We start from the raw sequence: 15,181 nt of genomic DNA on the forward strand, positions 1-15,181 counted from the left end.
ATTCTTTATTATCTAATGTCTTCTTGATAGAAATCCAAATAATTCTTGTCAATAAAAAGACCTGCAATGCCAATATTTTAGAAAACACAAAATAACAATTATTTATAATCAAACTCTGTGATCTTAGACCATGATGAAATTATTTACAAGGAAATACTGAAACGAAATAATTTTACAGAAGTTAAAAATAACAGAACGTTATAATAAAATATAACCAAGTAAGTAGGTAATACCCGTAACCTACCCATAAACTTGGCTAATATACTACCCCGCATACTACCAAGTCCTAACATGGACCCAAAGTAATCGTTCTATAGAGTAGGGCCTACAAGGACCGGGGTACATTTTTTTGAATGACTTTGTTCTAGAAAAATGCTTGAAATACCGGAATGTCTGAGTCGACGTTACAAGGCGTTAGATGATCTGATCCAAGAGCTCAAGTCTTCTCAACCGAGCAACCCCAACGCTGAGAGTGCGTCAACCGACGATCCCGGCATCAAGATGATGTGCGACTTCTGGAGCATTCTCAAAGAAGATCCGGATGTTGATTTGACGGTAGTTTGAAAACTATTTGTATTTCTCCAACATACTTAGCAAAACCGACACTAATTGAACCTATACCTACGTCTGCCTATCGCAGCCTTGAGTGACTTTAATCAATTCAGATCAGCCAATGCTTAAATGAAAATCCTTGAAATGAAAATTCTTTCAGAGTATCCTTCATAGGCAAACAGTTCAATAAAATTATAAAGATTCACACTAAAAGTTCCAGTTACTGTATGAATATCAAAATTTCTAGTACTTCGCGGTGATCTGAAACCCTGTTTGGCACAAAGGTAGGTCTTATGTCTCTTGCGATTTCAATTCAGCGTACGAGTGCTACTCGCCATTGTCCGTCTCTGAGAATTTGTACAAACAAAGAAAGTTCACCCTTTCCACCCTTTATATTCAGGCGAAAAACAGGAAAATCTTATTTTACTTAGATATGTATTAATAAAAAGAATTTTCTAACGATTTTATCTAAAATTCTAGATGTTAGTCAGTAAATCCTGGTTCATATTTTTAAATTGCATAGAGTTGTACACGAGAATTTCAATTACCTAATTAATTTCTTAAAATCTCAACAGCAAGCAGTTCAGCAACGAATGAGAGCCAATGGAGTTAGAAGTGGCATGTTTGGATCCCAACATGTCAGTTGCTTTAGATCGGGATGCTGTGACAATGATGATAAAATACAGAAAACCCTCAAAAAAATAAAAAAGTAAGAAATTACTGAACTGACTACAAAATAATAATAACCTCATCTAAAAAGATTAGTAGTTACCTACCTATTAACAGGTGCCGGCAGTAGGTACACATTGCACGTCGAACTTGAGAAAGAGATAATAACATGAGTATTTAACTGCTTCGTAGAGCGTCGTCTCTAACACTCATACCTATTGGTCGGTCCTAACGACAGAGACAATGCTCTATAAAACCGTTATCTTTTTCTAAAGTTAAGCAAAGAATAACGGTTTACGAATGACTTACACTGGAATAATTGAAAGTCAAGATAGGGGCATCTTTAGCGGACCCTTCAGATAACTATTCGACCTATCAATCCATATATTATATTTTTTATATGCAATGCATTAAAGTTGAATATGGCACAATATGTCGTCTAAATGGTCTCCTAGAGAAGCCCCTATCTTGACCATGAATTCCAGTACTAAACTTTGATTGTAGAGTAAGTAACGAGAGTCCAGGTGAAAAGTCGCAATGTGGTACATCAAAATCCGCAACTTCGAGTACGATGAGCCAGAATAATATTCCACTCAACAAAGTACTGTGCAATTTGAAAGAAGTAAGTGAAACGGAAAACACACCTAAATCAAATATAGTTCGCAACAAGTCGACATCAGACATGGCAGTCGGACTGGGGACGCGAACACTCGCACAGCCTCCGTGCTAACCCGGTCCTGGATAGCGCAGCTGATTTGCGGGTGTGCGGGGCATCCCCCGCCTCAAACTCCGATTGCTATGTCGATATGTCACATTCTATACATATATATTGTAGTACTAGATTTTGAGAAATAATTATCTTGATACTTATCACTTTAATTCTTTTGGGCCTATATAGCTCCATAACAGTTACAGAGTTCCAATACTTTCTCTTTTTTTTTAATGGAGACAGAGTTTTTGACAGAAATATGACCTCATGAAATATGACCAATAGCGTCATATTAATTATTATTAATAGCGCGATATTTAATAATCTTGTTCTGTATTATATTTTGGATTTTAGGTTTGCAATAAATCTTATTTTCTTCTTTTTCTTCATTTAGTTTACCTACCTTTTTCCTACTTTTATTTCCTGAATACTTTTTAAAAGGCTGCCTCGTTTGAAAAGAAATGTCACGGGAAAGTCAACAAGTTGCAAGAGAGGCAGAAGGAATTGCAAGAGCAGATTCAATTACTAGAACAGAGGGAGAAGGATGGTGTGACATTGTTGAAGCAAGCCGACTGTATGTGGTCATGTATGGAAGAAGCGTATAAGAAGAAAATTGCTGAGTCTCTAGAAAGACAGAACGATTTATTGAAACAGGTTTTTATTTTTGCAACTTCTAATTTAACGAAAATAGATATGGAAGAAAAGTTTTTTATTCAAATTTTAACAAAGCGCTTTTGAATGGTCAATTGAATCTATCACTGGTTTGATGAACGCTCTTCTCCTTTCTATCGTGAAGAACCAGCAAGAAACTCGGTGGTTGCTCTATTCAAATATAGTAAATAGGTAGTAGATAAATAATTAGAACTGAGAAAGCATCAGCACCCAAAATAGTACCATAAATCAACAAAAATATCAGTCGGCTGCGCAGGTTAAATAACGTTAACCTAAGCTGGTAACTGGATCTACTTTGAAGGTCTGAATTCAAAATTTTCCGAAGCATGGAAGCTTCCATGCTTCAGAAAATGCGTTAAGCAGTTGATCTCCGAAATTATCATTAACACCTGATAGTAATAATCACTGATATCGGTTACCCATCAAGATAGTGACTTGGGTTAACGTTGTTTTTCAACTTAATATAAAAATAAATAAACAACATTTTGATTTTCAGCTAAAAGAAGCCGAAAGCAGCAACGTGAAATGGCGGAAGAATAAAAAAGACCTAGAATTTCAAATTAATATTATAAATAAATGCTATCAAGAAATACAAGAAAAGATAAATGAAAAAACAAGTGACATAAAATGCATTAATATGGAGATTGAGAATTTGAAAAAACGTATTGAAAGCAACAAAACTGATCTCGAAGCGGCGAAAAAATCTTTTGGGCCCAAAAAGCAGGCTTCAGATGTAAGATATCAAGTTTTTATATGGCTTTACTGGCCTGGCTTTGTAACTTCTGGCTTTGATAGGGTACAATTTTTAAAATTCCTTCTACGTTATGGGGGGAATTTACAATAATGTTCATCTTAAGTTTCTAGACACAGTAGTTCACGCTGTATCATTTTTGTAATTCGTATGCTCAGTCAATTAATCTTTTTAAATGTAGGTAAGTACATTCATTTTGTAACATATTTTCGTCATTCTACCATGTTTCCACTTTCAATTGATTAAATGAACGAATAGCTCAGACTAGGAAGAATATTTTGACTCTTAGGTTAAAAATTAATATCATCAGGTTAAAGAAAGATTAATCGGGGTCCGGGACTGATATATGAACCTTGTCTCCGAACACACAATCATAATTTTTAGGGTTCTGGTAAACAAATAGGTTACCATTTTAAATCTCGTATTGTGCCTTCAGGCTAAAATGAAAAGTATAGCAGCTCAAGTTACGAAGCTAGAAAAAAGCATAAATGAGGAAAAGAAACATAAGTTAGCGAAAGAACGAGAAGGTTCAAAGTATATAAAAGAAGCTAGAGAGGAGTTACAGAAACTGTGCAAAGTGTTATTGCAGAAAAAACTTGAAAACGAAGACTTGAAAGCAGAGGTATGTTTTTCCAAAATACAGTATTTTCTACTTGAGATAAATGAATGATTAGTTTTACAAAATGAAAGCTAGCTAGTTTCAGCGTAAAAACTCATTAGGGGTATAGATCTGGGTTCTATGTATCCAAGTATGACAGACTTAAAGTTATGTGATGTCGGTAAAATTTGATCGATGATAAAAAGCTAAGAGTCGGTATTCTACCTCCATTTTAAAATGCCCACCTCCACTAAAACTAAAAAGTTTTATTCAAAGTTCATAACCCCTGACCAGTGTTCGAATGTACTCGTACCTAACTGTAACGTAGCTTTAACCATCTATCATGTGATCGGACATAAGACTGACCAGAACTTACCATCTGAAGAGATCACAATCAAGGGCTTATAATCTAATGAAAACGACAATTACCTTTCATTGCAGAAAGAAGCGTTGCTATTAGAAATTGAACTGCTCGTTCAAAATTGTGATCAGTGCAAAGATAAATGTAGAAACAAACAGGAGTCTGTCGAGGAAGAAATAAAAGCTATCGACAAAGAAATAGCTGACTTCAAAGTTAGATGCACACAATGCCACAAATGTATTGACACGGCCGACGTTAGAAAGTTTTGCACTGATTGCCCAAAGTGCCTGGCAGAAAGGAATTGTTTGGATGAAGGTGATCACTGTAATGTCGACCATGCAATGGATTGTGTATGTATGACAGTTAAACAGAAATTTATGGATAATGTGTTTGATAATATGTACACATCGTTGGAAAGAGAAGTACAAACTGGGCCGGGGAAAGCTGTGGCTGAAGAAGTAGTAAAGTGTCTGAAGAAAAGTAGAAATGGTAAACTTAATGAAGGGACGAGAAAAATTCTCCAGGATTTCATTTTGACTACCGTTAAAAAGAATTTGAATTTGACAATCGTTGGTGGTGCTGTGAAAACGAGATGTGAGGTACAAGACTAGTAAATGAAGACTATAATTATTTTAATTATTAATTTTAATCATTTAAGAGTTTTATCAAATTTAATTTTAATATAGATGGATGCAGAAACGTACAAACAGCTGATGCTTTGTCTAAAACAAGTTAAAATAGCCAAACCACCGAAAACCGATAAGGGGACTGAAGCTAAAAAGGTAAAGTAATTTGCTGCAAAATAAAATTACACGATTCTTTGATTAGAAATTACGTTTATCAACAAAGAACGTCATCAACGTTTTGACCGATAGACATCCAAGAGCACGGTTTTAACTTTTGTGTCCTGTATTCAGTGGGTTGCTTCAGCTCAGTGGGAATTATTCATCCAGTTTCCTAGGCTGGGAGAAAACCTTTATCTCAGAAGAATTCTGGCATACGTGCAGCCAGTGAACAACAATTTAATAAATCTGGATCGTTATAATTATAACGAATAAATAGAAGTTTATTTCAAGTAACAAAGATTTAAACACAAAAGTAACTAAACTTATGTGAATAAAAAAAACTAATGCTACTGCTGTACGGTTTTACTACTGCTGTATAGTTTGTACTAACTGCTGCGTGGTTTCTCAGCTGAAACCTTGCAGCAGCAGCTCATATAACTACAGTCAAGTCTGCTGGCTATGGTTCAGGGTTCCGTTGGTGCTGATTATAAAAGAAGAGGCCCTTTTCTAACAGAAGAATGTAAAATGGTTATTAATGATGAAATTATTTGTACAAATGATTATTATCTCTAAAGGAACCTTGCAAACGCTGGGGTGGTGCCAGCGAGTGCAACTGTCCAAAGGGACCCAACGCGTGTATTTGTATCCAGAAAGCACCTCCACCGGTTAACGAGCCATCTCCTTGTCCGCCACAGCCAGCTGATAAAGATGATCCAGTAAGAGAAAGAGTACCTACACATGCAATTTTTCTTCATCTTCTTCTTAAAATTGTGACGTGTAAGGGGTCCATTAGACGACAAGATCAATTAGACAATAGGTTCTGTTTTAGTTAATATTGTTAATTATGATTCATGAATGATTATTATTATCAGTCATTACAGGCTGCAGTAAGGAGCAGAGAATTACCGAGATATATTTTTCATGTAAATATCAGACATCATATTGATCGTCACGTCGGTTATCTATCAGTCACAACTAACAAGAAAACTGACCTAAAAAGAACCCTGTCGTCTAATGGACCCATACAGACATTATTAAGTTATCACTAAACTACTGGCTGAATTGTACTTACCAAAACCAATTAGATTTTTTAATGGCTTTATTTTTGGAATCCTAGTATTTAAAATATTAACAGATTTGTGAAAAATCTGTTCAATTTTGACATAAACGAATTTATTATTGGTCCTTTTGCTGGCCTTAAAAGCAGAACTGCAAATACAGCTAATGCCTCTGCAGACATTCATATAGGTATGTGTATTTCGAATCAATTTCGAAAAACTAAATTTTCCGCAGCGCTGGCGGAATTCTTCATTTGTTTTTGAAGTAACTGACAGCTTTTTTATTTTGTCTAGTTTACTTGGATAGTGTCCTTCTTTTACAAGTTCTTGTTATTTAATAACTTACTGTAACGCAGGGTGAAGTAGTCATGTGCCCACATAAAGATTCCACTCCATGCGGTCCAGATTGTGCGATGCACAGCATACCAAATGCTGTTGGAAGTGAGGTTGCAGCTTGGAGACCAAGCCCTTGCCGAGGTGAATCACAAATTATATAATTATCTCAAGGATCCATAATCTTAATTAATTGAATTAATTGAACCAACGGAACTAATATATTTTGAAAAAAAAAATATTTTTACTTAAATTTTAGTCTTTGTTGTGTCAGTTTTTTTGTATGTATCTTTAGTTGGATGTATCTTTAGACAGAAAAATCCATAGATTAAGACTTGCAATTCAAGGGAGAAGGACATTACTTGCATAATAATATGATAGGCCGTAATAGAAAGATGGCCCAGAAAATGGCCCGTCAATAATCTTGGAACGAAAAAATTACATTTATTTTTAAAATATCTCAAGTTACTAGGTGTAATTTGGAATTAATGAACAGATTACACACTCTCTGGTGATTTTGGTTTTCTGTTTCACCCTGTCTGATCTTGTCTTTGGTCTGTCTTTGGTTACATTTACTTGCCTTCAATTTTACTTAATAGTAAATGTTACTTTTTTAATTGTCTAAGGGCCAACTTGTCAATTTACAAACATGCGAGCTGCACAATGCGTTCTTGGACCTGAAATTCTGACATCTGCAAGAGATCCAATTACACAACCTCCTTTTTCACCTACAACGTCGATATTAGATGATCAGGTAATTATTATACTTTCAACTTTTTCTATTCAGCTTTTAAAAATTATAGCTTATTCTACTTCATTGAAATTGCCAAATAGGAATCAAGAATCCTTCTTTTTAATTTATTTCAATGACAGGTTAATTCATAACACTATTAGTGAAGTATAGTTTTTACATATCAACTGTATTATTATCTTTATCTTAATTTGTTTCTAATATTTTACTACTTAAATCTGTCTTGTTTCTTAAAATAGAATGTCATTTCAACTTTCAGGTTGCCTGTCGATGCAGCGGTGTGCCGCAAATCCCATGTATCTGTCACAAAGGTAAGAAATATTCCATTGCAATTGTAGCCAATATGGGAGTACAAGTTAAACTAATAATAATTTTATTGTTGATGTTGCGTGATATAAAAATGTCATTTTAGATGTAAGAGGTAAACCTCGCGAGCATATTATTGAGGAAGTAATGGGAAGATATACAGAAGTAACCCCGATTGAGAAAGTAAGTTATACAATGATTAACTCTGGGTCGTTTGATATAAAACGTTGAGAGTTCTGATTATTAGGTTTTTTGAATGGTCATATTAATCAACTGCTCCTTTTTGTACACATCTTTTAAACAAAATGTTTGTATTTTCAAAAAAATGTTAAAATAAATATCACAAAAAACGTGTGCTGGTTTTATTTCAATGAAACTAACCTTCACTTATTTAAAACTCTACTAATATCGGGAGCCCCCCAGCATTAGGTATAGTTTGATTTTAGTATTCTTCTATGATCAAAAAGGTTACGGAGACGTCAAATAGGAAAAAAAAGAGGTTTTCTTTATTGTTATTTCAGTAGTTAGTACTTGGACTCGACAAAAACAAAAAAAAAAGATAAAAGTGAAAGTAAGAAAATTTACTTAAAAAAAAGGAATAATGATGATTGTTAAGACATATGATAAAAATTTGAAATAAAACAATGATACGAAGTCTGAAGCAGAAATACTACTAATATGATAATCAAGGCCAAAATAATTAAAATAAACTCAGAAAGTAAAATACATGTATATTATCATAAAATGGTGTTCAAAAATTCAATAAAGTAAATCAAAGTTTCATAAAAATATTAAAAATAGACCATATTATGCATAACATATACACACAACGGTGGTGACCAGACAAAATTTAAAAAATTACTTTCATTTCTTTTGTACTCCCATATGTTTCGGCTGCTATAGTATATGGTCGCATTTTAACTGATTTGAAAATTATGTTTCATAAAATTACAGATTCAAAACAAATGAAAGTAGAAATACCTATATCATGTGACAAAGAAACATATGCAGTAGGCCAGAAATCTGTAGTGTTTCAACAAATTAATGAAGATACTGATAAATTTAATATTGATAATATCCCAGTTCAAGAAACGCACAGTAAGTTGGTTAATAATGAACAAAAGGTAACTATACGTAGCATCAAAAATGTTTTAGATAATGTATCTCCTATTGTTACCAAGACTTCTTCAGGAGAGTTGGAAGTGGCACTAGATAAAGAAATCGTAAAACTAATAGATAAAAAAATGCAAGATAGTCCAAACTTATCTGTTGAGTTCAACAACAATAAAGTTTTAGCTAAGAAATCACCATCTGGAAATATAATTTTAGAATTTGATAAAAAAGCTAAGAAAAAGTGTCTGTTACACTTTGAAAAATCATTAAATAAAGTAAAGACTCAGTCATGCAATAGCGATAAAAATCTGTCACAGAAAAAATTAACTAAAATCATCCTTGATACGACCAATAAGAAAATAAGTGGATGCAAAACAAGAAGTAAAAATATCACCAATTTTTTTAAAGTCACTGTTAAAAGTAATAATCATACTGCTAACGAGTTAGTCTTGGCATTGAGACAAACTGACTCTGGCGTTTATGAAGTAATTCTTGATAAAGAATTTAAAAAATGGTATAAGCAAGCAATTAACGATCATTGTTTGGGAACAGAAGATGAATATGCTCGTATTGAAAGGACTAGTTCCGGAAACTTCATTCTGAACTTTGGTATAGATGATCAAGACTATTCAGAAAGTAAATATGCGCTATTAGTGAAATCTCATTCAGGAAATAATATAAAAATTGTCGTTGACGAACAGGAATCAAAATTTGAAATCATGAAAAAGAAATTTGGCTCTACAATATCCCTGCGAGCTTTGAGCGGCCTTTTGAACAAATTGACATATTCTAATGAAGAAATTCAAAGAAAAGATTCGAAGAAATCTCGGACAATAAGTACAAAATCTAGCAGTGACTCTAATGTTTACGAAAAAGTTAAGTTTGATATTAACAATAATCAAAATCTTATTGAATCCGAAGCAGTCCTTAAAAAAAGTGAATCAGGTAAATACACAGTAGTGCTCAATAAAGAATCAAAAAGTGCTTTTATAAACAATTTGGGCAAAACGATTAGCAGTTCTTCCAAAGGACTTATTCCTATAAAACAAACGGTCTCTGGAAATATAACTGTAAGTTTGAATACAGACCTCACAAGTCAGTATGGATCATTAAAAATTACAAAGTCAGGAAATATGTATGTTCTATTGAACAAGAATAAAGCAAAAGGAATTTCGACAATTAATGAAAGCTTAGACAATAAAAATGTTAACAAAGGAACAAAATTATATCAAAACTCCAATCAAACTAAAACTGTTACCAGTAAAGCAACTACAACTAGTTGTAAAGGTCAATGCAAAGAAAATTCTTGTAATGAAAGTAAATGCATTTGCGATAGTATCAGTTATGACTCAAAAGAATGTGTAATAGAAAATGCTGAAATATTTTTTGAAAACAAAGAATTTGCAAACAATACCAAAGATAAAGATTTCATCAGTAAAGATAAACTGATAAAGAACTTACCTCATATAGTTATAAAGCCATGTGGATGCCGTTCCACCTCTGAAAAGTTTACTATAGACAGAAATTACAACAAAGTTCAGTCTACAAGATGTCCTGGCCACATTGACAGATATCAGGAATTATCGAATGAAATTTTGGAAATATCAAACCCATGCCAGCGGGACTTAGACGATATTGAAAAAAATGAAAAAACCGTAAAAAATAGAATTGTCACACATGATAATAAAAAAATAGATGATTGGGATTCCTTGCAGTTTCTCCCTCCACAGTTGCCGCCGTTTCTTAAGGATTATTCATTATTGTAAAATGTTTATTAATATCTCGTCATGGTTTATGATCGTAATGATAGTTAAAAAAGCACTTGTTTTATGAAACCTTGTGACTTGTGAGCTCTTTATAAAAATAAAATTTATGTGTTTCTTTTTCTACACTACACTATTAAGACAAATTTAAAATATGTCTACACAATTATAATACTTAAAACTAGCCTTATCTAATAACTGTACATTGTACAATTACAAACAAGTGTAAATTAAAAATTTATAACGCCCCCGACAAGTGAAGGTTACAGTAACTAGAAAAGAGCTGATAACTTTCAAACGGCTGAACCGATTTTTTTGGATTATAGCTAAGAACACTCTCGATCAAGCGACCTTTCAAACAAAGAACTAAATTAAAATCGGTTCATTAATTCAGGAGCTACGATGCCACAGACAGATACACAGATACACACGTCAAACTTATAACACCCCTCTTTTTGGGTCGTGGGTTAATTACGCCCGCGAGGAGTGGTGCCAAGAATAGGTACCTACTGCTTGCATTTCTACATTGCTGGACTCTGGAACTTTGATCGTGAAAAGAAAACATTATTTTTTAGATCATTTTCGCGGGAAAAGTTTTTATCTCTAACCACAAGTAAGTTTAAGATTTAAGTTTTTGTGTTGGACAACATTTTAATACTAATCTAAGGAGGCAGGTAGGTAGAATATATATAAGCTCACCCGTGCAATGTCAAGGCTAGTCTACTACAAAATAGAACCTGCCTAACCAAAAGCTTATGAACAAATTGAAATAAATAAATTATATCCACACTACCCTTGCAATGTTATAAGCTTTTAAATAATAAATCTTTGACTCCAAGAATAAATGCAATTTGTGCTCTTATCGTAGTAGTTCACTAACTGCAGAAACAAAGAACTGTGGAACCGTTCTTTCTCATCTAAATTGTCGTCTAGACGGAGAGATAAAAATTATCCTTATTTTATTCAATTCCCTTGGCCGCGGGAACGATTTTTTACAGGAAGTTTCCATTTGTTGCGAGAGTAGATACACAAGTCGCAATTTTTATTTTTCTTAACATTAAAGAAACCTCAATAAAGAAACTTTATTATTATTATTAATAGGGTATCTTGGGCGATGCATCATCTACTATCTACTAATATTATAGAGAGGTAAAGTTTGTAATTTGTCTGTAGGAAGTAATCTCTGGAACAACTAAACCGATTTTGAAAGTTCTTTCACCAGTAGAAAACTACATTATTCCTGATTAACATAAATTAGAGATCTTACGAAAAATATAATAAGCTAACCATGCGAAGCCGGGGCGGGTTGCTAGTAATTCATATAGACAGAGTTATACTTGAGGGAAACCTTAGCGCGCCTATCAGCGCTTTCCACAATTATTTCAGTGAGTGGTTAGTAACCTATCGAATTCAATGAAATTTAGTAGACGCGTTCTAAAAATAAGCGTAAAAATACACCGACTCTCCATAAGCGCACCGGATCAAAGAATCTTACGCAAAACTTGAGCCCATGTTTTTTTGAAAATAAAAAAGAATTGTAAAATGAATTTCTTGTGGAACGGATTATAAAAACCCGTTTATAATAACGATATAGGAGTAATACCACATTAATACTACTAAGGCGGTGTGTACATGTGGTATGTTTGTTACTCTTTTTTACGCAAGAACTACTGGACGGATTTGGCTCTTCTTATAAACTGGATCAACACATAGGCTACTTTTTATTTCAGAAAATCAATGAGTTGCCACGGGATTTAAAAAAAAACTTTATCCACGCGTACGAAGTCGCGGGCATCAGCTAGTTAATAATATGTTTTATGATGAAACTAAACTACTCGTACCTGCAAAAGCAGAAATACGTCGGCACGTACCTAATACACGAAACACAAGACAGCGAAATGGTTAAACTTTGCTTGCACTCGCATGTGTCGGCGATCGTGTCTTGAATGCTAATTGCTTTGCATTAGGATTTTGGACTAAAGTTAGCTAATGTATGGTCAAAGCGATTATGGAATCTGTATCAGGGTAAAAGTTAAGAGAAACTCGTGCTTTTCACCTTATAAGCTTTATAATCAGTATTAGTGTATATTATAGACAGACAGCTGTAGACCCCGTTTTACTGACATAGGTATCTAATGCAATCTTTGAAGCAAAGTGTTTTGGCTTCAATCCTTTATTACATGATGACAGTCCAAACAACTGTGAATTAATACTACCCCCGACAAGTGAAGGTTACAGTAACTAGAAAAGAGCTGATAACTTTCAAACGGCTGTGTCAAAGTGTCGTAGTTTTAAATCTTTACTTTAGATACGATAAGTACATAACGTTATAGTATACTTGTCTACGTCTTTTTAACCCCCGACCCAAAAAGTGGGGTGTTATAAGTTTGACGTGTGTATCTGTGTATCTGTCTGTGGCATCATAGCGCCTAAACGAATGAACCGATTTTAATTTAGTTTTTTTTGAAAGGTGGCTTGATCGAGAGTGTTCTTAGCTATCATCCAAGAAAATCGGTTCAGCCGTTTGAAAGTTATCAGCTTTTTCTAGTTACTGCAACCTTCACTTGTCGGGGGTGTTATACATTTTTAATTTACACTTGTTTTATATATTTTTGGTCAAATAAGAGAAAACTTAGTAAAGTGTAAACAAGTCAAACAAAACAGGAAATAACAGTAATTTGTACGTTTTTTTTCTTTTTCTTTGGCTCTAAATCTTACCTATTGTTACAATACAGGACATAACGAACTTTTCCACTTTATTCCTTTTTTCCAGTATGAAAAGAATAGTGGAATAAAAGCCTGGAAAGTCTACACTCTTACATCCTACGGGGCTTATTGAATACAAATTGTTTCTTTATCAGAACAACTTTCAGGGAACTGTATAAAAGGTGATAGTCTAAGAGATGGTTACATACTTTATGTATAGGTATAAGCCGGTTAAGGTTACACTTCTTAATACTCTTCTCAGTACAAACGTATTACTATAGATCTAAAACTAACCCAGATATCGATTTAACTCTCCATTGTCTATGCCGTAAAATAATTACTAAAGTAAAATTGAAAATTCTGTGGAATACAGAGAATATTTGTACACAAAACGTTCACAGGCAGTTAGAGTACTATGCAAAGAGCGATGCACTTTTCATAACAGAGGTTTCTTACAAAGTTTGAAAGTAGTCGGGCATACTCCGACAAACAAGCGAGTTGAGCGGTCCTATAATATAATATAATATAACTTATTGAAATTATATTTAGACATAATCTTGTAGGTAATATGAAGAAGTTGGCATTAATAAAAAAAATGCCATTTTTGGACTTTTTAAAAGTCTAAAAAATCAGAGAAATGTGGTTACATTTTCAAGTTACGATCTTTTTAGACTTTTGTGCGATATTATCATCCCCTTATGAACATGTAATGTATTATGTTCAAAAAGCACATAAGTTTTTGCAGAGAACTCAAAGGTCTATCCAGGGGAGAAAACTTTTAGGCGCTTGCTTAAGATTCGAGCCCGCGTCCCTTGGTTAGATATTCAAAGTTTTACAGTTTACGTGGATATGGATTATAATTAATTATTTGATTTACCTAAACATACTGTAATAAATTTTTTGTCGTAGAAATGGTTCAACAGCTCTTACACTACAAAGGTATAAAAGGTACCGAGAGCAGCATACTTTACAAAACAATATCAACCTTATTAACTTCACAATAAGAGCGAAATGCATCTTAATTGTACGGTAGGTAGCACAAAATATTTAGTATCCCCGTTGAGCTATTTTAGTCTCTATACTCATTGAAATAAGAGTCATCAAATGGTCTGATTTGAGAGGAAACTTTCATGTTTTTTGATATCTTTTGAAGGTGCGATTCGATCGTGATTTTGCTTTTTACTGTCAATAAGAAAATATGTTTTGTTTAGAACCTTGTTGTGCCTTGTTGTATGAAAATAGAAATACAATATTGATTCATAAAAAATATCTGCTCTCCCCATTTTTTTACCTATCTAAAGGTAGGTTCTCAAATAAGTTGTTTGTGTACCTACCTAGGTATTTTTACAGAAATGGTACATATTTTGCAGCTCTATAATACCGGGACAGTAAATCAGTGATTTTAGATAGCCATTTACACATTCAGAAATAAAAGACTACACAATAATATTATCTCTAGCATTTAAAGCAACGTAAAAAAAATATTTGGTATGAGAATCATCAGAATCGGTCTACGCGTTTAGTCTCTAGAGCGGCGGCGCCGCGCCGCAAAGGATTCGCACGGGTGGCTTACCTATAATTTTCGCAGGGATCTCTAATTTATTTGTAAATAAAATATAGCCTATGCCACTCAGGGATAATATTTAATTCATCCAAGGGAAAATGTAGCTTTCTACTGGTGAAAGAATTTTCAAAATCGTTTCAGTAGTTCCAGAGATTACTTCCTACAAACAAACTTACAAACTTTAGCTCTTTATAATATAAGTACCTACTCATAGATAAACACTCATCGCGTTGCGCAGTCGTGTAATAAACTGTAAAAGAACGAGTATAAATAGCTGATTTTACACGCGCGGGGAGTGACTGTTTTACGATAAAACTGTGGTATTAATCTTAAAATATCTTTTTGTAATAAAAAAATTAAACAATTTTTTTTTAAATAATGGTTTCCAAATTTACGCATGTTACGTCAAAATATTAAAATTATTTTAATTTAATGGTTATTAATATTACTTTATAGGAATACATATGAAAATTTCATCTAGAAATATCAA

At 33.4% G+C, this 15,181-nt stretch overlaps 1 protein-coding gene across 8 annotated transcripts in view; it reads left to right on the plus strand.

The window, feature by feature from the left end:
• LOC123869986 (myosin-2 heavy chain-like) overlaps positions 1-10,501 on the plus strand; it is a 13,282-nt gene extending 2,781 nt beyond the window's left edge. Inside the window, exons 1-14 of one of the 8 annotated variants that reach the window (XM_045913124.1) lie at positions 26-226; positions 369-555; positions 1,128-1,261; positions 1,726-1,843; positions 2,372-2,584; positions 3,099-3,335; positions 3,790-3,975; positions 4,393-4,911; positions 4,999-5,094; positions 5,673-5,825; positions 6,512-6,632; positions 7,115-7,242; positions 7,499-7,550; positions 8,500-10,501. In XM_045913124.1, coding sequence (XP_045769080.1) covers positions 373-555; positions 1,128-1,261; positions 1,726-1,843; positions 2,372-2,584; positions 3,099-3,335; positions 3,790-3,975; positions 4,393-4,911; positions 4,999-5,094; positions 5,673-5,825; positions 6,512-6,632; positions 7,115-7,242; positions 7,499-7,550; positions 8,500-10,424 — 4,065 coding nt within the window. In that variant the 5' untranslated portion in view covers positions 26-226; positions 369-372 and the 3' untranslated portion in view covers positions 10,425-10,501. Of the gene's footprint in view, positions 1-25; positions 227-368; positions 556-1,127; positions 1,262-1,725; positions 1,844-2,371; positions 2,585-3,098; positions 3,336-3,737; positions 3,976-4,392; positions 4,912-4,998; positions 5,095-5,672; positions 5,826-6,511; positions 6,633-7,114; positions 7,243-7,498; positions 7,551-7,651; positions 7,898-8,499 lie in introns of those variants that run through there. The other 7 variants (XM_045913123.1, XM_045913122.1, XM_045913125.1 and 4 more) reach the window with 7 other exon arrangements.
• The last annotated feature ends 4,680 nt before the right edge of the window (positions 10,502-15,181 follow it).

Source organism: Maniola jurtina, chromosome 12, assembly GCF_905333055.1.
Source record: "Maniola jurtina chromosome 12, ilManJurt1.1, whole genome shotgun sequence".
Classification (NCBI taxonomy): Eukaryota; Metazoa; Arthropoda; class Insecta; order Lepidoptera; family Nymphalidae; genus Maniola; species Maniola jurtina.